The sequence below is a fragment of the Crotalus tigris genome, unplaced genomic scaffold (assembly GCF_016545835.1).
Source record: "Crotalus tigris isolate CLP2741 ecotype Arizona unplaced genomic scaffold, ASM1654583v1 scf7180000018068.1947079, whole genome shotgun sequence".
Classification (NCBI taxonomy): domain Eukaryota; kingdom Metazoa; phylum Chordata; class Lepidosauria; order Squamata; family Viperidae; genus Crotalus; species Crotalus tigris.
In genome coordinates, this window is record NW_024096805.1 from 1,110,775 (window position 1) to 1,137,239 (window position 26,465).

A 26,465-nucleotide genomic window follows, 5' to 3' on the forward strand; every position below is an offset into this window, starting at 1 on the left:
TAACGACATGTGGAAATGACCATGGAAGACAGGGACAGGAGCATGGGAGAGAGATGGTGCTTAGGGAATGGTCAGATCAGAAAGGGCATCACCTGCAGGTGCATCATGGGTGAAGAGACTCAGAAGAGGCACTGCTCAATTCTTAGACTGTAAAAGAGGCAGTGAGAGACTTGCCAGGGAAACCAGACAGGAAATACAGCCAGATAAGTTAATTCTATTAGTCAGATAAGAGAGGGCTTAGCCTGCAGCTGTATAAATGGGTGGAGAAAAAGGTTCAGAAAAGACCTTCTCTCTGGGTTCCCAAGCTGTAAATGAGACAGTGCCAGATTTGTACTTTCAAACTTGTAAGATTTTGTTAATGTAGCTTTAAAGGAGAATTAGCTTTGAAAGCCGTGAAGTTTCAATCAGTGTCTTGGTGAGGGTGAGTGGGACCCCCTCACTCCATCGTCTAAGGCAGGGATAGGCAATCTTGGCTCTTTTATGACTGGTGGACTTCAACTCTCAGAATTCCTGAGCCAGCCATGCTGAGGGGAAAGGGAGAGGTTTCCATGCTGAGCCATGCTGGCTCAGGAATTCTGGGAGTTGAAGTCCATGAGTCATAAAAGAGCCAAGGTTGCCTACCCCTGGGCTAGGGTCTGTCGTGCTTCCATCTTTTATAATAATTTTACTGTTTAATTGTTAGGATTGTCCAGAGTCATTGGGAGTCAAGTGGGTTATACACGTTTAATAAAATTCTTGTTGTTATTATGGTTTGAAAGAATGTCAACTTTCCACCAAGGTGATGTCCCATTGACCTACTGGACAAAAATTCATCTATTCCCAAGACCAATGCCAGTAGATTCCATCAGTAAACAAGTCCGTGCCAAAATGGCAACTCTACATAGTGACATCATCATGCAAATATCATTGTGCTGATGTCTGTTGCAGATCCTTAAGGGCAGTATTTACATAATGGTGTTGTTAACGGATATTTCTTAGTTGCCTCTCCCTGCCCTGCAGCAGTGTTCCAATAACTGAGGGGCTGCCCCAAATAAGAGGGAGTCAAGCTATTCTCCAAAGCGCCTGAAGGCAGGACAAGAAGCAACAGAGAGAAACTCATCAAGGAGAGAAGCAACCTAGAACCGAGGAGAAACTTCCTGGCAGTGAGGACAATCAAGCCATGGAACGGCTTGCATTCAGAAACTGTGGGTGCTCCATCACTGGAGGTTTTCAAGAAGAGATTGGGCAACTCTTTGTCTGAAATGGTATAGGGTCTCCTATTTGAGCAGGGGGTTGGACTAGAAGACCTCCAAGGTCCCTTCCAACTCTGTTATTCTATTATTCGGTCCTGACTCTTGCCGTCAACTCCAATACTTACTTACAAGTGTAGGAGTACTGTTTGAAAACTTCCTTCATCTGTGATTTTTCCCTTCCATTTAACAGTTCGATATAGATAAAGAAGCAGGGGAAAGGCAGATATACCACAGGTACTGCATGGAGCGGGCATCTGTGCATTGTGCCCATGTCTTCACCACGGTCTCTCAGATAACGGCCATAGAAGCGGAGCACATGTTGAAGAGAGCAACTGGTAAGCTCCATCTTTCTCACAGCATACGGGATAGGATAGGATAGGGAAGGGTAGGATAGGACAGGACAGGACAGGACAGGGATAGGCATTATAGGGATAGGCAAAGTCTAGCATTTCATTAACTATATATCCCATCAAGAGATCCAAGAATGCAGGGGTCTTCAAACCTGGCCCTTTTATGACTTGTGGACTTCATCTCCCAGAACATATTTATTGTCATTGTGTAACTCACAACAAAATTAAGTGCTGTCCACAGTGCACACTACTCACAAGTAAAAACCACAAATAAGAACATACATTATATACACACATGTTTCACATTCTATTAACCTTTGCGCTGCCCCTAATATTGCACTTCAATGTTGCACTATATACTGTGATATTTAATATGGTTACAGTAGTGGCCAAAATTATACAGTAGAAATGCCACCTTTGGTTAAGTTTCCACCAATTTTTCTTCTAATTTCTTTATAACTGTAGCCTTGTTTACTTAATAATACTATTTTACATCACTTTCTAGGCAACCAGTCAACTCTTTGCACCATTACTTTAATTTTATTACGTTTTACAAGCTCATTAAATGAAAGAACACAAAAAAACTCAACCAATTTGACAGCGATCACATAACACACTGACAAATGTCCTCCTCTCAGTTTCAATACATGAGATTGATAACTGAATCCTACTGTGATCTGATTGGTTCATTGCCAAAACATGATAACATCCGATTGGCTCTCTAAACACTCATGCTCATTGGCTACAATCAGGTGAAGAAAAGCTGCCTGATATCAACCTAAGCAAGTGGTGCTTCCTTTTTCTGGTTATTTGACTATAACTTTTCATAGAATACAGTACAGATAATTGAACAAACTATGTTGCATTACATTCTTGATTAAATTATCTTTCCATTGATATATAATTTTATGGTACTACTCCCAAAAAGTGGTGTTATTAGCCATAAAACCTCAAAAATACACTTTTCCCAAAAATACACTTTTTGGCCACTACTGTACAGCTCTGGGATAAAAACTATTTTTCAGCCTATTTGTCTTTGTTTTCATTATCCTGTACCGTCTGCCAGATGGTAACAAGTTCAAAAAAAGAATGTCCGGGATGAGATGAGTCATTAAGAATGTTTTGAGCTTTCCTAGGACAATGGGAACTGTACAGTTCATCCCGGGGGGGGGGAGAGAAGAAGGCAGTCAATAATCCTCTGGGTGATGGTAATGACCCTCTGGAGCGCTTTCCTATCTGCTACTGTGCAGTTGGCAAACCACACACAAATGCAATAGGTTAGAATGCTCTCGATGGAGCAACGGAAGAAGTCACCAGCAGTTTTTCATTCAGTTGTTGTTTCCTCACAACTGGAAACAACAGTTGTCAGGCTGGCCTTCTTAACCAAACTTGGCCTTCTTAACCAATGCTCTAACATGAGCACAGAAACATATTCTCAAAGATATTTCTTTAATGGTGAGAACAAGAGGAGCCTAACCATGAAAGAGTAATGTTGAAATCCGGAGGTTGGTTGTTTTCTTGAAGATGTTTCATTACCCAGGGCTGATGTTGTTACCTAGTTTGGGTAATGAAAAGTCTGGAAGAAAACAATCAACCTCCGAGAGCACCAAGGACTCCTCCTTTCAACCCTTCAATAAAAGAAGGCCTTAGGATTTCTGCAGCTTCTTTAGCTTCAGGTGAAAAGAAGGTGATCGTACTGGCCATTATATCAGTATATTTATAAAATAAAAACCTACAGTTTTAAATGAATCCCATCATAGCACTCTCTGGTATAAAAGAGCATCAAGAACAATGTGCAATATTGAGGAGTGCCAAAATCATGAGAACTTGATCCCTATTATTTGTAAGCTAATAGTACTCAGTCACATAAAATAATGTTTACAAGTTCTATGTCTAGAAACATCTCAGGAGGATACAGTGGCAGATAATATGAAATGTCACCAAAATGTCCAGTAGAACGTATTATCCTTTTTTGGAAATAGGGTATCTATCAAGGGTATCAAGACTTATCATCAGATTGCAAGATCTTTAAATAATTGGCTTTATTCAGAGAAAATTGGAGTTGAGATGCCCGTGCCAGAACTTTTGTTTGTAAAGAACGATTTGAAACTGGCACATGTCAATGTGCAAAGTTGTGAAAGGTGCCTGTTGCTCAGAAAAAAGGTCAATGGTCCTTGAGGAAGTAGATCATTAAGCCTGGCATTTGCCCAAGTGCATTGCAGTTTACAATCTGTGGGGAATCTATGCTTGGATAGAAGATAATTCCTTTCCAAATCACTGCTTCGGTATAGATTAATAATTAATAATTGATTGTAGGACTGCCTTCAGAACCTCTGTTCAAATAATGGTTTGCTTCAAATAATTATATGTATGTCAATGTCCCACCATCATCTCTTCTCTTCTCTTCTCTTCTCTTCTCGTCTCTTCTCTTCTCGTCTCTTCTCTTCTCTTCTCTTCTCGTCTCGTCTCTTCTCGTCTCTTCTCGTCTCGTCTCGTCTCTTCTTGTCTCTTCTCTTCTCTTCTCTTCTCTTCTCTTCTATTCTATTCTATTCTATTCTATTCTATTCTATTCTATTCTATTCTATTCTATTCTATTCTGCATCTAATCTAATCCTAGTCCTGGTCCTAATCCTACTGTAGTCCTAGCCCAGTGATGGTGAACCTTTTAGAGACCAAGTGCCCCAAAACTGGCCCTGCCCCCCGCTCCATCCCATGCCCCACCCCCACCCTGCCCCTACCCCGCCTGCCCGCAGGGCCACTCACTGCCTCCAGGGCCTGCCGCAGATCACCCAGGCAGCCCAGCAGTGCCATAGCAGCCACGCCCTCTGCCCGCACCCCGCAGCATCAACTGTGCGTGAGGGCAGAGTCTTGTCTACACTGCCTGGCTGCCATGTCCTTGGCTGCACTGCTCCGTGTGGGCCACACTCGGGGGCGACTCTCCTCCAAGGGGGCTGCTGGTGAGGAGGGGGTCGTGGGGAAAGCAAGACTGGGGCAACAGCACACGTGCCCACAGAGAGGACTCCGAGTGCCGCCTCTGGCACCTGTGCCATAGGTTCGCCACCACTGTCCTAGCCCATTCTGTTCTACTGTACTCTATTCCACTCCACTCCACTCCACTGGCATTCTATTCTATATTGGTATTGATATTCTATTGGTACACATTCCAATTCCTGAAGGATCAACTTCTCAGCTTCTTATCCTTTATTTAGACTACCCCTCTAAATTCATTGTCTTTCTTTTCCTTTAACCAGATGTTGTCACACCCAATGGCCTAAACATTAAGAAATTCTCGGCTATGCATGAATTTCAGAATTTGCACGCCACCAATAAAGCCAGGATCCAAGAGTTCATTAGAGGTCATTTCTACGGGTAGGATATGCCTTTCAAAATTGATACCCACATCACTCTGAAATATAGGCGCAAGGAAGAGATGCTATATTTCCAACCAAGCAGATGAAGAAGAAAAAAAAATTGCACTGTAGTCCTTGACTTACAATCATAATCGTAACCAGAATTTCCATTGTTAAGCAAGATGGTTTGCAAATCATTTTACGACTGTTTTATGCCATGGTTGTTAAGTGAACCGCTGCAGTTGTTAAGCAAATCACATGGTCGTGAAGGGAATCTGGCTTTAGAATAGAATAGGAATAGAATGGAATGGAATGGAATGGAACGGAATAAAATAGATGCAATGGAGAAGAATCGCATGGAACGGAACAGAACGGAACAGAACAATAGAATAGAATAGATGCAATGGAGAAGAATCGAATGGAATGGAACAGAACGGAATGGAACAGAACAGAACAAAACAATAGAATAGAATAGATGCAATGGAGAAGAATGGAATAGAATAGAATAGAATAGAATAGAATAGAATAGAATAGAATAGAATAGAATAGAATAGAATAGAATAGAGCTGGAGAGGACCTTGGAGGTCTTCTAGTCCACCCTCCCACTCAAGCAGGAAAACCTATACCATCTCAGACAAGACCCTTTGATTTCTAAAGCCAGCTGGGGAAGGTTGCAGAAGGTAACAGCTGCAATAGTTGTGAATACACGCTGGTTGCCAAATGCCCAAATTTTGTAACTGTGAGGACTGGTTGTAAGTCACTTCCCCCCCCCCGTGTTGTAATTTTGAACAGTGATTAAATGGATGGCTGTAAACTGAGGTCTGCCTGTATGCCATCTTGCAAATTGGTTCACTATTTTTAATCCTGCATCTGAAATAGTAGGGTCCTTTACAGTAACAAGCCCTGTGCTATTGATGTCAGATTAAAAGATTCACCAAGCTGTTTTGACCCTTCTCTGCTGCAAAGAGTTAAGAATTACTGGATAAAAGCAGAGAAAAAAACAAAATAGTTTAATCAGTGTCCTGTTTTGCTAGTCACTTTCCCTTCTTCAAATCTAAAATCCTGAAGAGCTGAGTTTGCACTTTATGCTAACAAAGTTAAAATGGGCTGGATAATTAATGATCTAGCACAGTGGTGGCAAACCTATGGCACGGGTGCCAGAGGCGGCACTCGGAGCCCTCTCTGTGGGCATTTGTGCCGTCGCCCCAGTCCTAGGCTTTCAGCTGGGTTTTATAAAATCTTTTTGCTTTAGACCTCCGCCGCCGTGTGCCCCCCCCCCAAAAAGGTTGAATCAATCAGTCAATTTCAACTCCTCGCGGGAAAAAAAAAGATCTCGCAAAGTTGGAATTGATTGATTGAACTTTTTAATCCCACCCAGTCTGCCATTACCATTGCAGCCACGCCCACCCAATGGGCCACGCCCACACAATGGGTCACACCCACCCGGCACTCGAGGATGCATAAGTGGGTTTGGGGTTGTAGTTTGGGCACTCAGTCTCTAAAAGTTTCGCCATCACTGATCTAGCATATTAAGAGAACTTAAATTACTGTGTCCAGCCTTGGTAACTTTTAAGACCTGTCGACTTCAACTTCCAGAATTCTGGCTGGGGAATTGTGGGAGTTGACGTCCATAAGTCTTAAAGTTGCCAAGATTGGACACCCTTGGCCTGACCCTTGTACTAGCATTTTGCTGAACCATGCCCTCATGCTGAGGCATAATTTGGGCCTAGCATGCTTTGTGAATACAGAGATTTGTTAACCTGGGTTTAACATGTTGTGGGAAAACCCCATCAGTGGCAGCAAAACTGGGTCATGTTTAATGCATCTTGTACTCCTGTTCTGCAAATAGTTTCCTTGGAGAAATAGGAGTCGGGGTTTCAAGAGTTGTGTTTTTAACTGAATTTTTAGTAGAATCTTTGAGTCAATATAATGCATGTATTCACGTGCATTTTTTTTTCTGGCGAGGATTATGTATTGAGGGATTTAGTCTGTTCCTTTGAGGCATTCCTTCGGCTTTGTATCAGTGGGCCCCGTAGGGAGAACAGATGTTTCTTTGCTATTCAGGATACACACATATAGAGCTGAAAGCAAGCTAGGTTATGCTCAGCTTCCAATGTTGTCGTTAGACATCTGTGACCTTTGTTCAACATCGCGGATGGTGTGTTTGTTTGAACAACAGTTTACAGCATTGTGCCCTTGTTTGCTCTCTTTCCAGCCATCTTGATTTCAACCTTGAAAAGACTTTGTTTTTCTTCATTGCCGGGAGATACGAGTTTTCAAACAAAGGAGCGGACATGTTTTTGGAGGCCTTATCAAGATTAAATTTCCTGCTGAGGGTAAGAAAGAGGACAGGCATCTCAGAAGCTCCCATAGTCAGACATTGGGAGAGCGACGATGGGTGAGACCAAAATCCAGCATTTCACGCCCCAAATGGCCAACCAGATTGATATCTTTGTGAAACTCACGTCCGTGGCTTGTCCATGCTGGCTGGGGAATTCTGGGAGTTGAAGTCCACAAATCTAAAAGTTGCCAAGGTTGGAGACCCCTGACCTATTACAACCCTCCTGTAGATATTTCTGAGAAATCAGTATAGAACAGGCATGTTAAACTCAGGACATCACGTGATATAGCGCAAGGTATCGGGCCGGCAATGAGGTGGGCACGGCTTCCACATGATGCGTATGGCCTGCAGTCCAGCAGTTTGACATCCCTAGTATAGAAACTCACTGCCCCCATCAGTGGAACCAGAATTATAGCAACAGTAATAGCACTTAGACTTGTATACTGCTTCACAGGGCTTTACAGCCCTCTCTAAACACTTTACAGAGTCAGCCTATTGCCCCCAACAGTCTGGGTCCTCATTTTTTCCGACCTCCGAAGGACAGAAGACTGAGTCAACCTTGAGCCGGTGAGAATCGAACTGCCAAACTGTTGGCAGCTGGCAGTCAGCAGAAGTAGCCTGCAGTACTGCATTCTAACCACTGCGCCACCACATAAAGGATTAAATAGGATCTAAAAACCCTAAATTTGGAAGGATCATCAAGACCAGTGTTTCCCAAACTTGACAATTTTAAGGCATGAGGACTTCAACTCCCAGAATTCCACAGCCAGCGTTGGGAGTTGAAGTCCACATGCCTTAAAATTGTCAAGTTTGGGAAACACTGATCAAGACCATCAAGTCTAGCCTGCTGTTTAGAAGAATCCTAATTAAAGTAGGTTCCATTGCTTAATGGAATTACTGTTCCATACACGCTATTGCTATTACAGCCATTATCAATTGGTTTTGCTGTTGAGCTGTTCGTACCTTCATTCGATCATGATGGGGAACTCATGTTGACTTTTTCCTGCACTGCAAGTAGTCCTCATTTTATCACCAGAGGATTTCTGTTGCTAAGCAAGGCGGTTGTTATGTGCCTTATTTTGTGATCATTTTCGCCACACAGTGGAACAAACCTCACTTAACAACCACCTTGCTTAGCAACAGAAACTTTGGGATCGATTGCAGTCATAAGTCGAGGACCGCTTGTACTTGAATGCCACTGTAGCTAGGGATGAGTTAACCTGTCTCATTTATGATCTCAGGATGAGACACAGCAGAAAAACCATGCCATCTGTCGAGCACTGGGAAGGTTGGGAGATCCAGGCAGTTCAAATGAGTATAACGATTTATTGTAAGCTTAAGCACGCCATAAGAATCTGAACTACTAACAGCCAAGGAAAATTAGCGGGAGATAAGAATAGAAGGAATTCAAATGGGCTGGATTTCGATCTCTTTTGAGTGTGAAGTGATTCATCACTGACGATGCATTTGATCCCTCCTTCGGGCTCAGCCTGGTCATCTCCTCTGACCATTTGTGCAGCAGATAGGTGCCTATAAGGCAGTGGTGGGATTCAAATACCTGAACATCCGGTTCTCTGCATGGATGCAGGCCTGGGCCTCCAAGGCCTAGAATGAATTTCCCAAAGTGACATCCATGCACTTCCTGTGGGCTCTTCTAGGCCTGGAAGGCCTCCTCCAGGCCTCCAAGGCCTAGAACGGACTTCTTGAAGTGACATCCACGCACTTCCAGCGGGCCATTCTAGGTCTGGGAGGCCTCCACCAAGCCTCCAAGGCCTAGAATGGACTACCAGAAGCAACGTGGGTTCAGCTGGTTCTCCGAACTCAACAAAATGTAGCTACCGGTTCTACTGAACCGGTGCGAACTGGCTGAATCCCACCATTGCTATAGGGACATGGTCTAAAAGACAGGAACAGGAAAGGCAATAAAAGGGGAGGAAAATATCTTTACCTCTGCTAAAAATGTGCTTTTCTCTTTTAGGTGCACAGAAGTGATGTCACAGTCGTTGTATTCTTTATAATGCCGGCAAAAACCAACAATTTCAACGTGGAGACACTGAAAGGCCAGGCAGTCCGGAAACAGCTTTGGTAAACTTCTTTCTGTTGTCCCATATAATGGACAGATGATGATGTCCTGTTTCTAATTTCAATACTGACTGGTATTCCAAAGGTGCAGTGGTTGGAATGCAGTATTGCAGGCTACTTCTGCCCACAGTCTGGAGTTCGATCCTGACAGGGCTCAAGGAGGATTCAGCTTTCCATCCTTCCAAGGTCAATAAAACAAGGACCTAAATTGTTGGGGAAAATATGCAAATAATGCTTCCTCATTGTCAACCGTGCAGAGAATGTGGCAAAGAGCTATGGAACAGTCTATAAGCCTAAATGCTATTGCTATGCTAACTGTATCCATCACTCCAGACAATTTCAGGATGTGAAAGATGGTAGCATCAACCAGGTTACAAATGTCTTGGGTGGACTTTGAGAGTTGCCAGATGCCAAAAAAAAGACAACAAATATTTGCCTGTATGCCCAAACTTCCCATTTCTCAGAGACAAATTGCTTTCTTCCCTTCAACATTCCTCAGTTACTTCTATAGCAGTGATGGCGAACCTTTTAGAGACCGAGTGCTCAAACTGCAACCCAAAACCCACTTATGCATCGTCGGGTGCCGGGTGGGTGGGGCCCATTGGCTGGGCGTGGCTGTGGTGATAACAGCAGACTGGGTGGGACTAAAAAGTTCAATCAATCAATTCCAACTTTGCAAGATCTTTTTTTTTTCCTGCGAGAAGTTGAAATTGACTGATTGGTTGAACCTTTTTTTTTTTTGTACATGGCGGCAGAGGTCTAAAGCGAAAAGGTTTTATAAAACCCAGGTGAACGCCTAGGACTGGGGCGACGGCGCGCGTGCCCACAGAGAGGGCTCTGAGTGCCACCTCCGGCACCCGTGCCATAGGTTTGCCACCACTGTTCTATAGGTTTCTTTATGACCTGCACATAAGGTACATTCTCCCTAACCTGTATAGATGTTCTCCCTACTAAGTTGACAGCTGGTCAGTATGCCAAACTTCCATACCAAGATCAAGTATGTATTTGCTCAAATACAACCACTTGTTTAGCAACTATTCGAAATTACAGCAGCACTGAAAGAAGTGACTTTTACAACAGGCACTTAAAACCATCGAAGCATCCCACCCCCATGATCACATGATCAAAATTCAGACACATGGCATATTTGTGATAGGAAGTTGCAGCTTCCTGAGGTCAAACATCACCATTTGCGACCTTTCCACCAGCCTCCAACAAGCAAAGTCAATGAAGGCAGGACAAGAAGCAACGGATGGAAACTCATCAAGGAGAGAAGCAACCTAGAACTAAGGAGAAACTTCCTGACAGTGGGAACAAGTAACCAGTGGAACAACCTGCCTCCAGAAGCGGTGAATGCTCCAACACTGGAAGTTTTTAAGAAGAGACTGGACAGCCATTTGTCTGAAATGGTATAGGGTTTCCTGCCTGAGCAGGGGGTTGGACTAGATACCTCCAAGGTCCCTTCCAACTTTATTATTGTTGTTGTTGTTGTTGTTGTTATTAATGGAGGAAGCTCAATTTCCTCATTGAAACACAGGGTTTATTTCTTTAACATTCTGTTTTACTCTTTCTTAGGGACACTGCACATTCAGTGAAGGAAAAATTTGGTAAGAAACTCTATGAAGCACTGCTAAGGTGAGAATTCAGCAGAATTATGCACCTGTGCAATCTTTCTTGTTTTTTTTATACAAATAACAAAGGATTCTGTATGTGTTTTATATACGGAAGACGCCTTGATGTAGAAATTAATATGGCATAGCTGTGAACCGTCTACGATGTTTATGTCTGAAGACATATCCAAAGTTGTCACTCGCTGTAGATACAGGAAACATGTTCTGGAGATCGAACTAGGACAGGGGTAGGCAAGCTTGGCTCTTTTATGACTGGTGGACTTCAACTCCCAGAATCCCTGGCTCAGCATGGACACCTCTCCCTTTCCCCTCAGCATGGCTGGCTCAGGAATTCTGGGAGTTGAAGTCCACCAGTCATAAAAGGGCCAAGGTTGCCTAACCCAAACTAGGATTACACGCAATGTTGTGTTTAGTTATTGTGTCTTATTTTCTAGAATTTGTCATTAGCTTTCAAACGTTCCCAGAGCCAGTTTACATAGTGCTAGAAAAATGTCTTTCTTGGGACACTGGAAAACCCACTTCTACAGATAGTCTTTGACTTATAACAGTACATTTACCGACCATTCAAGGTTACAGCAGCACTGAAAAATGTGACTTATGACCTGTTTTCATGGTCACGTGATCAAAATTCAGGCGCTTGGCAACTGACTCATATTTATGACGGTTGCAGTGTCCTGGGGTCATGGGATCCCCATTTGCAACCTTCTGACAAGCAAAGTCAATGGGGAAGCCGGATTCATTTAACAACTGTGTTACTAAACAACTGCAGTGGTTCACTTAACAACTGTGGCAAAAAAGATCATAAAATGGGGCAAAATTCATTGAGCAACTGTCTCACTTAGCAATAGAAATTTTGGGCTCAGCTGTAATCGTAAGTCGAGGATTCCCTGTACTTAGCACCAAATTTACACTTATTATTCCTAGAAATTTTAATAAATGTACTAGCGATTACTGCTTGGAAAATGCATGCATTACAGTTGCTTTGAAGTAAGATACACTGAGCTCCATGGGGTTTGAATTGGCCCAGGCAACCATAGGATTATTGTAATCTGTTAATCCCAGAAGTCAATTTCAAAAACTTGCAGGAGATGGGATATACTTCTTCTTTTTCTTTCCCCTAAGGAATTAATTTTCTTACATCCACAGAGGAGAAATTCCTGACATGAACAAGATTATAGATCGTGATGACCTAACTATTATGAAACGAGCCATCTATTCCACCCAGGTGTGTTTTTTCTGCAATGCTTTTCAAAATTCATCACTGTTATTTGAGCAGGAAGGCATATATTTTTGTCTCATCTACAATGAGTCAATAGAAGAGGATATTTGTTGCACAGGGGTTGAAGTAAGGGGTCCTTGATGGTCTCTGAACTTGGTTGTTTTCTTGCAGACATTTCATGACCCAACTAGGTAACATCATCGGTGTTAGAAAGGAGTGGGTTTTGCTCTTTGTTCACATACTAGTGGCTTGCCCTGTAAGTGTTGATGGTGGTGTTCTTGGTGGTTCCTTGATTAGGCTGTTGTTTAGTGTTGGATTGTTTGTCTGAATTGTTAGTTCCTTGATTGGGGTATTGTTTAATGCTTGCTTGTTGGTCTACTATTAATCTTGGTGTTAATCTCTGCTTATCTGGGTGTTAATGGCTGGCAAAGAGGTGTTGTGGTCTTTTAGTCTCTTTTGAATGGTATGTAGATGTGGTTTATCTCTATGTGCCTGTTGATGACTGATTTGTCCGAGTGCCAGGCTTCCGGGAATTCTCTAGCATTTTTGGATTTAACTTGATCTAAAGCAGGGGTCTTCAAACTTGGCCCTTTTATGACTTGTGGACTTCAACTCCCAGAATTCCTCATCCAGGCATGCTGACTGAGGAATTCTGGGAGTTGAAGTCCACAAGTCATAAAAGGGCCAAGTTTGAAGACTCCTGATCTAGACACTAAATCAGCTATAGCTGGTTCCCATGACAGAATATTCCCTTGGCGCCAAAAGCAGTTATGCCGCAGAAAAGATTCCCAGCATATTTTCCACCTCTTCCGATGGGCTGACTGGAAGCTTCTACAAAGCTCCACACACGTCTGCCCCCAGTTTGAAGGAGTTTAACCCAGGCATCAATTTACATGTTTAATGCACTTTGGGCCTATATAAAATGCATGTCAGAACCCATATTCTAAGGGGGTTCTTTTCTATCTTTAACTCAAACTCTACTCTCTCTATATTTCTGGGTTCTGTCATGCCCTGGATGGGAGGAGGGGAAAGCTCTGATTTCCTCTATCACTACCCTGCATACTTTTTCTGTGAACTATCTCTTCCCTTGATGTCAGCTAGAAAGAGAGGGGAGAAGAAAGGAATGTGCCTCTGGCAACTGGCTTATCTCCGCATTCAGAGGAGAAGGTGTGAAAAACCGACAAAACATCGCTGCAACCCTGAGACAGCCTGGCGTTATCTGCTCTTTCCCACAACGGACCTAACACCTGGGATTGGCCCATGTGAACTGACCTGATGAACTTGGGGTGGGGTTTGCTTGGGACATCTTTAACTTATTGATCTGAGCGGGAAACCCTCAGATCCTGTCTAGTATGCCTGCTATCAGCGTCTCCTAATAAAAGTTCCTTTTGGAAGAAACCGCTTCCACGAGTTCTGCTTCCTTAGGATGAGGTTTTGAAGTAGGTCCTGACAGTGGGCTTCTTTCATTTTATTGCAGCGGCAGAGCCTCCCACCCGTGACAACACACAACATGATCGATGACTCTGGCGATCCCATCCTGAGCACCATCAGACGGATCGGTTTGTTCAATAATCGGACGGATCGAGTTAAGGTATTAAGATGAGCTTCTTGTCTCTCCCTGTTTCTTGGAGTAGACATGGTCTTATAAGGCTACCTACCCCAGATGAAGACAATTCCCGAAGAAGGAAGGGCAGGATTCCCCAGCCCAAATCAGCAAAATCCCACAGACCACACTGGCTCTATAGTTAGATTCAGAATTATCTGTGGGAGGGGGAAGTGAAAAAAAATCAGGATGGCTGTCAGACCTGCCCCAGTGTAATCCCTTAGTGAAGAAAATCTCTTGACTCTATTTGGTTGAAGTGAAAAGTACTTTTATTAAGAGATGCCTGCTGAGGTAAAGTCAGGTGGAATCTAAAGTTCCCACACAACAATACAGAATTATTCCCCTCGGTTCTCCATCCCTCCCCCCATGTCCAGTCCATCTTTAGCCAATCCGACATCCCTGAGAAGTTTGGGAACGCTGAGGTGTTTAGGCTAATGAAATTCCACACTCAGGGCAAACGGCCTTGAAGATGCCTGGCATGCACCAAATTCCCTACTGCTCTGCTCTTCTTCAACTGTTCCCACCATAGAATGTAGAGAATTATTGCCCATGTGTTTCTCCCTCCCTTTCCTGGTGCTTTGATGGCAGAATGCCAACGAGGTGCCAAGCCGAAGATGGTGGATTCGACAAGGGGAGCTGCAACCCAATGATAGAAGCCCCCCATTTCTTTTTATGTGCAATGCAACATATGTGAAAAGGGAATGGAGCTTCAGTCATTCACTGTGGAGCCAGCTTGGTCTGGGGGTTAAGGCGTCAGGTTAGAAAGTGGGAGATTGTGAGTTCAAGTCCCTTTTTAGGCATGAAAGTCAGCTGGGCGACGTTAGGCCAATCCCCAGGAGACTGTGAGTTCTAGTCCCACCTTAGGCATGAAAGCCAGCTGGCTGACTTTGGGCCAATCCCCAGGAGACTGTGAGTTCTAGTCCTGCCTTAGGTATGAAAGCCAGCTGGGTGACTTTAGGCCAATCCCCAGGAGACTGTGAATTCTAGTCTCGCCTTAAGCATGAAAGCCAGCTGGCTGACTTTGGGCCAATCCCCAGGAGACTGTGAGTTCTAGTCCTGTCTTAGGCATTGTTGGATTCATTGTCTAGTTGAAATAACTAGACTTCCAAGAGAAAACAATGGTAATTTAGTTGTACTACTTTGCAAAGAGGGTGTTCCTCCTGCACACAGGAACAATGGACACGCCTTAAATTATCAATATTCTTTCTTTATATTCCCTATTGCGGTTACTAATTTACCTCCCACTTTTTCTTCATTGGCTTAGTAATCATGTCATCACAACCTATCCGAAGATCCTAAAGCAGACATGTCAAACACAAGGCCCGGGGGCCGGATGCGGCCCACGAAGTGGTTTCCTGTGGCCCGCAAAGCCATCCTGGAAACAGTGAGGGAACGGCCCCCAGTGGCTTGGCCCTGGCCCAGGCCGGCCGGGAGCCAATGTACAATTTTGTGGTGGCCATCTATGCTGAAATGCATTCAATCTTAGCTCCACAAGGCCGTCTGGAAACAGCGAGGAACCAGCCCCTGCCGTGTCGGCCCTGCCCCCTGGGTGCATGCTGGGGTGGTGTCACCCTTTGTGAGGAATGAAGAAATGCACCATCCGCTGGAAGTGGCCAGCAAATGTTCCTCACCTACTTCACATATCTGGCTTGATGGGCTCTGCCCTGGTCCCACCCCTTTCAGCCAGAGACCCTCAGATCTGTCCCACTCCTGCCCAGGCCCCCACAGGCACCCTTGACGATGTAGAGCTGGCCACGCCCACCCAGTAGGCCACACCCACTCCATCCATGCCCACCCAGTAGGCCGCACCCACCCTGGCCACACCCACCCAGCCCCCCGAGGGCAGCCACAATGCTGATGCGGCCCTCAATGAAATTGAGTTTGACACCCCTAACCTAAAGTGAATACATTATCTCCGCTTCCAATTACATCTTCCATTACTCTAATTCTATTGCCCCCTGCCCTTATTTACAAATTATCTTTTATGACTACTAGTTCCTAGGGGTTGTCTCTAGAGTACAGTAACTATCATATCAGCAAATTCTGGTTAAGACCGGTCTTCAGCATAGCTGAGACCTTCCTAGATACAATACTCAAGTTTCAGCTAGGCTCATGAGATTAAAATATATTCAATGCATTTCTTCACAGGCTAGCATGTCTTCCAGTTCTGTAGAAACAATTAGCCCCTTTTTCCCCACAGGCATGAAAGTCAGCTAGACGACTTTGGGCCAATCACCAAGAGTTCAAATCCCCTTTTAGGCATGAAAGCCAGCTGGGTGACTCTGGGTCAATCACCAGAAGACTGGGAGTTCTAGTTCCACTTTCAGCATGAAAGTCAGCTAAGTGACTTTGGTCCAATCGCCACTAAAAAAGTCAAGTCCATACTTCAGCCCACCCCACCTCACATCATCAAGATAACTGCTACTCTATTCTCAACTTGACATTCCTCCAGATCCTTGCTGGGAAAGTACCATGGATTTTCTTAACTCCTTCTTTCTCCTCTGCAGGTAATCCTGCATCCCGAATTTCTTTCTTCGACCAGCCCATTATTACCAATGGACTATGAAGAGTTTGTCAGAGGCTGCCATCTTGGAGTCTTTCCATCCTATTATGAACCCTGGGGGTATACTCCAGGTGAGCAGGCTGAATCCTGTTCATGCATCACTTGTTAATGATTGCCAGATACAGGTAGTCCTTCCTTCCTTCCTTCCTTCCCTCCCTCCTTCCTCCCTCCCTCCTTTCCTTCCTTCCTCCCTCCCTTCTTTCCTCCCTCCCTCTGTCCCTCCCTCCCTCCCTCCCTTTTCCTTCCTTCTTCTTTCTTCCTCCCTCCCTTCCTCCTCCTTCTTCTTTCCTTCCTTCCTCCCTTCTTTCCTTCCTCCCTCCTTTCCTCCCTCCCTTCCTCCCGTCTTTCCTTCCTTCCTTCCTTCCTTCCTTCCTTCCTTCCTTCCTCCCTCCTCCTTCTTCTTTTTTCCCTCCCTCCCTCCCTCCCTCCTTCCCTTCCTTCTTTCCTTCCTCCCTCTGTCCCTCCCTCCCCTTCCTTCTTTCTTCCTCCCTCCCTCCCTTCTTTCCTTCCTTCCTTCCTTCCTCCTCCTTCTTCTTTCCTCCCTCCCTCCCTCCCTCCCTTCCTCCCTCCCTCCCTCCTTTCTTTCCTTCCTTCTCCTCCTTCTTCCTTTCGTCCCCTCCCTCCCTCCCTCCCTCCCTCCCTCCCTCCCTTCCTTCCATCTTCCTTCATTTCCTGCCTCTTTTCCTCCGTCCCTCCCTCCCTCCTTCCTTCCAGTCAATATCTGTAGTGGTGCAAATTTGAAAACAAAAACAAAAAAACTGGCCGATTGTTTCAGTGAGGCTCAATAACTCCACCTTCTGATGTGATGCTGCACATTAGTTTGTTGGTCTGAAATTCTGTTCACTTTTCTCTTTTCGTAGCTGAATGCACCGTCATGGGCATCCCCAGCGTTACCACGAACCTGTCGGGATTTGGCTGTTTCATGCAGGAACATGTAGCTGACCCGGCTGCTTATGGTAACAAGATTCAGGTTACAACCAGGGGATATCATTCATGTGTCACCATCCAGTATGTGAACTACCATATTAGATAAGTGTTATCAGCATAACAATTGCTGTCCAGCCCTATTCTGATACCAAAGTTGGAAAATGATCTTGCGTTGACAGTTTTAATGCAGGCATTATTTTAGGCTGGCAAAAGGTGAGCTTATCATGTTTGAAAAGTCTAATGAAATGAAAGGAATAAGGGTGACATGATAGCAGTCTTCCAGGACTTGAGGTGCTGCCACAAACAAGAGGAGGTCAACCTATTCTCCAAAGCACCTGAAGGCAGAACAAAAAGCAATGACCATTAAAGAGAGAATTAAGGTAGAACTAAGGAGACATTTCCTGACAGTGAGAACAATTAATCAGTGGAACGACTTGCCTCCAGAAGCTGTGGGTGCTCCAACACTGGAGGGTTTTAAGAAGAGACTGGACACCCATTTGTCTGAAATGGTATAGGCTGGTTTCCTGCCTGAGCAGGGGGTTGGACTAGATGACCTCCAAGGTCCCTTCCAACTTTATTATTATTATTATTATTATTATTATTATTATTATTATTATTATTATTATTATTATTATTATTATTATACTGCGCGGTCCTGAGCTGGATGGGAAAAAGTGAAATGCTTCTGTAAGAGAAAGAGTGGCAGAATCTGGGGGAGGAGTTAAAAAGGGGGTCAGTCTATGTAGAGTCTCCTGATCAAGCAGGGGGTTGGACTAGAAGATCTCCAAGGTCCCTTTCAACTCTGTTATTCTATGTTCTAAATTCAGTTGGGGGAAAAATTAAAAAGGGAAGAAAGAGAAGGAGACTGCAATTTGGCTAAACCAAAGTTGAATGTCCCTATTTTATGACAGAATGAATTGTGGAGATGTAGTCATTATTATGGGTAATAACTGATAGGACAGAGGCCTCCAAAGGTCCCAAAAGCAGCAACATGGCTTGGTGTCCAATCAACCCCAATTGTCTCTCTCAGGCGTTTACATTGTGGACCGGCAATTCCGTTCTCCGGATGAGTCTTGCAATCAGCTGACCCAGTTCCTGTATGCATTCTGCCAACAGTCAAGACGACAAAGAATTGTCCAGAGGAACCGAACAGAAAGGCTTTCAGATCTGCTGGACTGGAGATATTTAGGGAGAGTAAGTAAGGTGGATATATAGTCTTGGTTTAGATCAGGTGTATCCAACCTTGGCAACTCGTGGACTTCAACTCCCAGAATTCTTTAGCCAGACATGCTGCCTGGAGAATTCTGGGAGTTGAAGTCCAGAGCTATTAAAGTTGCCAAGGGTGGACCGATTTAGATTATTTTCTGGCAGGGGTGTCTGCAAAATGTAGTCCAAAAAGTCAAAGTTGTAGCCCAATTAATGTTTTGCTTGTTGTTTATGGGTGTTGCATTTTTGCAACTTTAATCTCATCTTGAGCTGTGGCTGATATCTTGACCAACGGATGGAAACCAATCAACGAGAGAAGCAGCCTAGAACTAAGGAGAAACTTCCTGACAGTTAGAACAATTAACCAGTGGAACAACCTGCCTCTAGAAGCAGTGAATGCTCCAACACTGGAAGTTTTCAAGAAGAGATTGGACAGCTATTTGTCCGAAATGGTATAGGGTTTCCTGCCTGAGCAGGGGGTTGGACTAGAAGACCTCCAAGGTCCCTTCCAGCTTTATTATTATTATTATTATTATTATTATTATTATTATTATTATTATTATTATTATTATGGATCATAGCACAGTCAGCCAGATGTTCAGACTGGATTTGGCATTTCGTCTACCTATCGAGTCCTTACCCAGGACCTGGGATAGGCAAATGTGGATGTTTGATGGTATTACAGGTATAATTGCAGAATGGAAGCAGTTCCTAGTAAGGCCGCCTTTTGCAATTGACTAATGGCAAATTTGTCAATGCCAATGGTGTTTAAGTGGTGCTCCAGTTGTTTTGGGATTATTATTATTATTATTATCGATCATCGCACAGTCAGCCAGATGTTCAGACTGGATTTGGCATTTTGTCTACCTATCGAGTCCTTACCCAGGACCTGGGATAGGCAGATGTGGATGTTTGATGGTATTACAGATATCGTCGCAGGATGGAAGCAGTTCCTAATAAGGCCGCCTTTTGCAATTGACTAATAGCGAATTTGTCAATGCCAATGGTGTTCAAGTGGTGCTCCAGTTGTTTTGGGATTGTTGTTGTTGTTATTATTATTATTATTATTATGGATCATCGCACAGTCAGCCAGATGTTCAGACTGGATTTGGCATTTTGTCTACCTATCGAGTCCTTACCCAGGACCTGGGATAGGCAGATGTGGATGTTTGATGGTATTACAGGTATCGTCGCAGGATGGAAGCAGTTCCTAGTAAGGCCGCCTTTTGCAATTGACTAATAGCGAATTTGTCAATGCCAATGGTGTTCAAGTGGTGCTCCAGTTGTTTTGGGATTGCACCCAAGGAGCCTATGACTATTGGTACTACCCTTGCTTGCTTTTGCCACAGTCTTTCTATTTCTATTTGTAGGTCTTTGTATTTTGTTATCTTCTCCAGTTCTTTCTCTTCTATTCTGCTATCTCCAGGCACTGCCACGTCCACTATCCAGACTTTTTTGTCTTTCTTATCGACAATTGTTAAGTCTGGGGTGTTATGTTGCAGGTGCTTGTCTGTTTGAATTCTGAAGTCCCAGAGCAGTTTAATTTTATCATTTTCTATGACTTTCTCTATTTTATGATCCCACCAGTTTTTGCTTACAGGCAAATGATATTTTTTGCAGATCTTCCAATGCACCATTGTTGCTACTTTGTCATGCCGCTGCTTGTAATCAGTTTGTGCAATCTTCTTGCAACAGCTTACCAAGTGGTCCACTGTTTCTTCAGATTATTATTATTATTATTATTACTATTATTATTATTACTATTATTATTATTATTTACCATACCCTGCAGACATCCTTCATTTTGCAAACTGCAGATATTAACATTTAATAGCTACACACTCTCTCTGTGTGTGTGATTAAAAACAGTTAAACTTTCTCTTGATTTGCATTTCAGAGTCCATGTTTATTTGGACTATTTAACTGTTTCCTCTTACAGTATTATATGCATGCCAGACACTTAGCTCTGAGCCGGACTTTTCCTGAAAAATTTGAGATGGAACCAAATGCCCCACCCAAGGTAATCGTTTTTAAATGAAAGCATTCACAGGCAAATAGCTGGGATTACAAACATGTCGCCTTTTGTAGAGAGATACAGGGTGGTATAGTAGTTAATGGCACCAGGTGAGAAACCAGGAGACAGCGAGTTCTAGTCCTATCTTAGCTTTAAAGCCAGAGGGGTCACCTTGGGCCAGTCCCTCTCTCTCGTCCCTAGGAAGGAGACAATGGCAACCACTTCCAAAAAATGTTGCCAAGGAAACTGCAGGAACTTGTCCAGACAGTCAGGTGTTGACACTGACTAGAAGGCATCCTTCAAAAAAAATGAAGGAAGTTTTGTCCTTTCCTTTCGGTCATTTTTTCTTGCTTAGCTTAGCGCAGAGGTCCCCAACCTTTTGGGTATTGGGGACCAGTTCTGTGGAGAGAGGTTTTTCCGCGGACCGGAGGGCAAGTGATTTTGTGTGCTGCCTGCATCCCGCGGATGAGGCTTTGCTTGTTTGTGCGGCCCGATTGGGGACCCCTGTCTTAGCGTCTTTTGCTAAATATGCAGTTTTTGAGTATATTCATCCAAATATAGTTGTAATTTCATTACTAACAAGATGTCCAAAGGTGGAAATTATCTTTCTTTTCTTTTTTCTTTTCTTTTTTCTTTTCTTTTCTTTTCTTTTCTTTTCTTTTCTTTTCTTTTCTTTTCTTTTCTTTTCTTTTCTTTTCTTCTCTTCTCTTCTCTTCTCTTCCCTTCCTTCCTTCCTTCCTTCCTTCCTTCCTTCCTTCCTTCCTTCCTTCCTTCCTTTCTTTCTTTCTTTCTTTCTTTCTTTCTTTCTTTCTTATATATTGATATAAAACTTCCCAGAAGTATTTCAGATTTCCCAGGAGTAGCTAACTCAGTGGTTCTCAACCTTTTTAATGCCGCGACCCCCAACTGGTCATAAGTCGAGGACTACTCAACCGGTCGTAAGTCAAGGACTACTCAACTGGTGCAGCACCGTTTGCAGAATGGGACTTTTGGCGAGCTCAGCAGGGCAGAGACAGCCTGGACAATTCTTATTGGCTTTTGAAAGCCAATAGAATTAGACTCTATTCAAGAAAGTCTGTTCTATTGGCTTTCAAAAGCCAATAGAATAAAAGGGAGTAGCACAGCTAAGGAAAAGGGGGAAAAAAAGGCGGACTGCGTTGTTTGGCGACCCCCGTGAAATGGTCGTTCGACCCCAAATGGGGTCCCGACCCACAGGTTGAGAACCACTGAGCTAACTACTATGTTACAGATTGGACTCCAGCTATTAGCAATCTTAGTACAATCAATGGCCAGGGAACCATGAGGGTGGGTTAACCAGAACATCTGGGAAGGTACGTGTGGTCTACTCCCCCTTCCACATCTGTATATTTATTTTCTCTTTTTATTATTTTTTTACTTCTTTTACAGACTGAGGGTTTTTGTTATCCACGTCCTTCATCAGTCCCTCCCTCGCCTTCCGTTTCTCAGCACAACAGCCCCCACCAGAGCGATGAGGAAGTGGAAGATGATGAAAGATACGACGAGGAGGAAGAGGCTGAGAGGGACAGGCAGAACATAAAATCCCCCTTCTCCTTCACTGCTATGCCAACAAGGAAGAAGAAACAGCATGGGGAATATAGGAACTAATCCATCCAATCCTTCTTTCATGGCCTTCAGTTGGTGCTACTGCCTCAGATATATACATGTCAACCTAGAGGAGAGGTAGGCAACTTTGGCTCTTTTATGACTCGTGGACTTCAACTCCCAGAATTCCTGAGGCAGCCATGCTGAGGGGAAAGGGAGAGGTTTCCACGCTTAGCCATGCAGGCTCAGGAATTCTGGGAGTTGAAGTCCACAAGTCATAAAAGGGTCAAGGTTGCCTATGCCTGCTCTATATCATTCAGACAAATAGCTGTCCAGTCTCTTAGCTACAAGTTTGAAGGCAGCTTTTCCTCACTATTTTCTTTAATAGACAATTTTTATGCAGCTTTTCTCAGCGATGTTTTTCTTCATAGGAATATTAGTTAAAGGCCAACTATTTTCTGTATATGACAGTGGTAGGCAACCTTGGCTCTTTTATGACTCGTGGACTTTCAACTCCCAGAATTCCTGAGCCAGCATGGCTCAGCTTGGAAACTTCTCCCTTTCCCCTCAGCATGGCTGGCTCAGGAATTCTGGGAGTTGAAGTCCACCAGTTATAAAAGAGCCAAGGTTGCCAAACCCTGAGCTAGAGGCTAGAGAGCTATACTGGACAGTCAGGAAATATCAGGGAATCCTGCCAGAACCAAATATCAAATTCAATCATTTGAATTCCTATTTTTTCCTATTGTAATTCTGATGATGTTTTTTTTTTTTTTTTAAATTTCATCTTCCTCTTTGGAGTTAGAAGACGACGGCATTAAAGATTAAAGATCAGGATCGCCTCTCGACTCTTGCTCTGAAATTGTTGAATATCTTGAGGCTGCTGGAAGTCCAAGGGGTTTGTGGCTTGTACATTTTTAGGCAGAGAAAACCACAGTAGATTGAGTCACCGGTGATACTGTCATTATATTGTAATTGTACATGGGCAAAGTCTGAAGAGTCAGGTTATGGGGGTAGAAAAGTCAGATCTTCCAAAGCCTTTCAACCGTGAGGACTCGATGCTGCCTTCAGACACGGGGAAAACGTCTACCTCTGCATCAGGAGTGTCCGACTTCGGTAGCTTTAAGACCTGCGGACTTCTAGTCTAATGAAAAGAAGAACTAGGAGTGACATGATAGCAGGGACTGCCACACAGAAGAGGGGGGGGGTCAACCTATTCCCCAAAGCACCTGAAAGCAGGACAAGAAGCTATGGATGGAAACTAATAATAATAATAATAAAGTTGGAGGTCATCTAGTCCAGGGCTTTTCAACCAGTGGTACGGGTACCACCTGTGGTACATTGGCACCTGGCAGGTGGTACACGACCATCCTAGAAAAGTGGTAGCGGGGGAGGGGAATAAGCTGAACCGGTGGTAGCACCACACAAGCCTGAGGGATAGTTGGAGCTGCAGGGCTGTCAGGGCTCAGTGGAAGTGTCAGGATCAGCGCCAGGCTCCAGCTGTAGCTCGGCGCTGATCTTGGTGCTTCTGCTGAGTTCTGAAGAAGCACCAATCAGCTGGAAAGCAGCACTGATCCTGGCATTCTGCTGAGCCCAGAAGAAACACCGATCAGCTGGAATGTTGCAGCATCTCCAGGATCTTGTGATTTACATTCAGATGCTTGGCAACTGATTCGTATTTATGATGGTCACAGTGTCCCAGGGTCATGTGAAGTGACCAAAACCTACTGCAACCACCTAGCAGATGGGGGGAATAAAAACCAAACACCCCCCCCACCTCCGCTGCCAATCCTCAACAGAAATGCTCACAACAATGAAAACTTTGGACAAGGGGAAGAGTGCCGCCGTGTGGACAGGCAGGCGTCTTGCCTGGCTGTGGCTTGGGGGCACTTTTTTCAGTGCCATTGTAACTTCGAACAGTCACTAAGCGAACTGTTGTAAGTCGAGGACTACCTATACTTTATCACTTTTTTCCTTTTTTGTTTTTTTGGTCATCAAGATTTTGATACCTTGCTAGGCGATGGTGGTACTCAGATGTTGCCATATCCTAAAAATGGTACAATGGGTGAAAAGGTTGAAAAGCCTTGATCTAGTCCAATCCCCTGCTCAGGCAGGAAACCCTACACCATTTCAGACAAATGGCTGTCCAGTCTCTTGTTAAAAACTTCCAGTGCTGGAGCATTCACTGCTTCTGGAGGCAGGTTGTTCCACTGGTTAATTGTTCTGTCAGGAAATTCCTCCTTAGTTCCAGGTTGCTTCTCTCTTTGGTTAGTCTCCATCCGTTGCTTCTTGTCCTGCCTTCAGGCGCTTTGGAGAATAGCTTAACTCCCTCTTCTTTGGGGCAGCCCCTGAGATATTGGAACCCTGCTATCATGTCCCCCCTCGCCCTAATCAAGAAGATAAGCAACCTAGAACTAAGGAGGAATTTCCTGACAGTGAAAATAATAGTAAAATGGATTGCCTCCAGAAGTTGTGGATCCTCCATCACTAGAGATTTTAAAGAAGAAATAGGACAGCCATTTGTCTCAAATAGTACAGGGGGTTGAGCAGGGGGTTGGACTAGAAGACCTCCAAGGTCCCTTCCAACTCTGTTATTCTGCTAATCTTTGCCCAGAAATTCACCTTAAAGTCAGGAAAATTAAAACCCCATCACCATTTAATAGATGTAATTTAGACAAGGAAAATCTAGAATCTTTCCCAGAAAAATGTTTACTATCTTATCAAGCAGTTGTAACAGTATTAAAATAAGAATGCCTCTGAGTCGGTATCTCAGTCTTGAACATTTATTTTTATGGTATTTACAGTATTTTTCCTCATAATCCCAATAAGACTTTTATACATCTATTTACATCAACATTAAGATAAACAATTTGATATATTTGCATCCCTAAATGAAAAATGCAATGGGAAATATATGAGACATAATCCATTTATTTGAATAGTGTGATAATTTACTAAATGGTTGGACAATATCAGTCTGTTTTGACGTGGAGTAAAAGGAAGACAAACAACTGGCTAAATATAACTCTACAGCAAAGATTATATTAATTAGTAGTCAGATATTAAACATACAACCCCCAAAGCTGTTTAAAGAAACATTTGCTTTCTTCTAAATTTCATATGACCTTCCTTTCCCACGCTTTCCCATTTCTGGACTATTTCTTCAAAATATTTGAAGAATCTACCCTACTTCCCAATGAAATAGTTCTAGTAAGATTTAAACTATAAAATATTTAAGTAGAAGACCTTTTCTCACACAGCTTATCTTTTATTCCAAAATTCATACTGCCTGTTGTAACAAAAACATTTGAGTATTTTGTCACATACCAGCCAGCCACAGATAACCACTTGTTATCAATAACAATAATTCCAATATTTAAGATGGTGCCCCAAAGAAGAGGGGGGCTCAACCTATTCTCCAAAGTACCTGGAGGCAGAACAAGAAACAATGGATGAAAACTAATCAAGAAGAGAGAGAGCCAACCTAGAACTAAGAAGAAATTTCCTGACAGTGAGAATAATTAATCAGTGGGACAACTTGCTTCATTCCAGACATTGTGGGTGCTCCAACACAGGAAATTTTTCAGAAGAGATTGGACAACCATTTGTCTGAAATGGTGTAGGTTCTCCTGCTTAGACTAGAAGACATTTCTTCCAACTCTTGTTATTCTATCTGTTTAGCAATTAGTTGCATATTCCATATTAGGCAATATTTACCTAAAGTTGCCTTGAATCACGAAATGGGGAGCAAATAAATTTGATAATAGTAGCAGGCGCCTTGGGTGCAATCCCAGAACAACTGGAGCACCACTTGAAGACCATCCACATTGACAACAACATCACTGGTTAATGGTGAAAGGCAGCTTTATTTGAAACAGCTATGACTTTACCTTTAACACTATCAACCATCCTCATCTGCCTATCTTGGGTTCTTGGGAAGGATTCAATAGGTGGACAAAAATGTCTAATCAAGTCTAAACATCTGGCTGACTTGTGTGACAAAACACGATAAAAAAAATAGTAGTAAGTGCCTTGTGTGCAATCCCAAAACCTCTGGAGCATCTTTTGAACCCTTTGTTTGGCATTAACAAAGTTCCCATCAATCAATTGCAAAAGGGAGATTGACTTGGAATAGCTGACATCCTGTGATGAGACCTTTAACACTATCCAATATGCACATCTGCCTATTCTAGATCCTGAACTGGCTAGGACCTAGGCCAGGGGTAGGCAACCTTGGCTCTTTTATGGCTCGTGGACTTCAACTCCCAGAATTCCTGAGCCAGCCATGCTGAGGGGAAAGGGAGAGGTTTCCATGCTAAGCCACGCTGCCTCAGGAATTCTGGGAGTTGAAGTCCACGAATCATAAAAAAGGGCCAAGTTTGCCTAC

The 26,465-nt window shown here is 43.6% G+C and overlaps 1 protein-coding gene across 2 annotated transcripts in view; it reads left to right on the forward strand.

Moving 5' to 3' along the window:
* GYS2 (glycogen synthase 2) overlaps nt 1-22,920 on the forward strand; it is a 37,926-nt gene extending 15,006 nt beyond the window's left edge. Inside the window, exons 5-16 of one of the 2 annotated variants that reach the window (XM_039347382.1) lie at nt 1,423-1,567; nt 4,834-4,951; nt 7,148-7,268; nt 9,252-9,358; nt 10,931-10,990; nt 12,133-12,211; nt 13,683-13,796; nt 16,316-16,442; nt 17,232-17,327; nt 18,329-18,492; nt 20,444-20,524; nt 21,926-22,920. In XM_039347382.1, coding sequence (XP_039203316.1) covers nt 1,423-1,567; nt 4,834-4,951; nt 7,148-7,268; nt 9,252-9,358; nt 10,931-10,990; nt 12,133-12,211; nt 13,683-13,796; nt 16,316-16,442; nt 17,232-17,327; nt 18,329-18,492; nt 20,444-20,524; nt 21,926-22,144 — 1,431 coding nt within the window. In that variant the 3' untranslated portion in view covers nt 22,145-22,920. The remainder of the gene's footprint in view (nt 1-1,422; nt 1,568-4,833; nt 4,952-7,147; nt 7,269-9,251; nt 9,359-10,930; nt 10,991-12,132; nt 12,212-13,682; nt 13,797-16,315; nt 16,443-17,231; nt 17,328-18,328; nt 18,493-20,443; nt 20,525-21,925) is intronic. The other variant, XM_039347383.1, reaches the window with a different exon arrangement.
* Nucleotides 22,921-26,465: the final 3,545 nt, after the last annotated feature.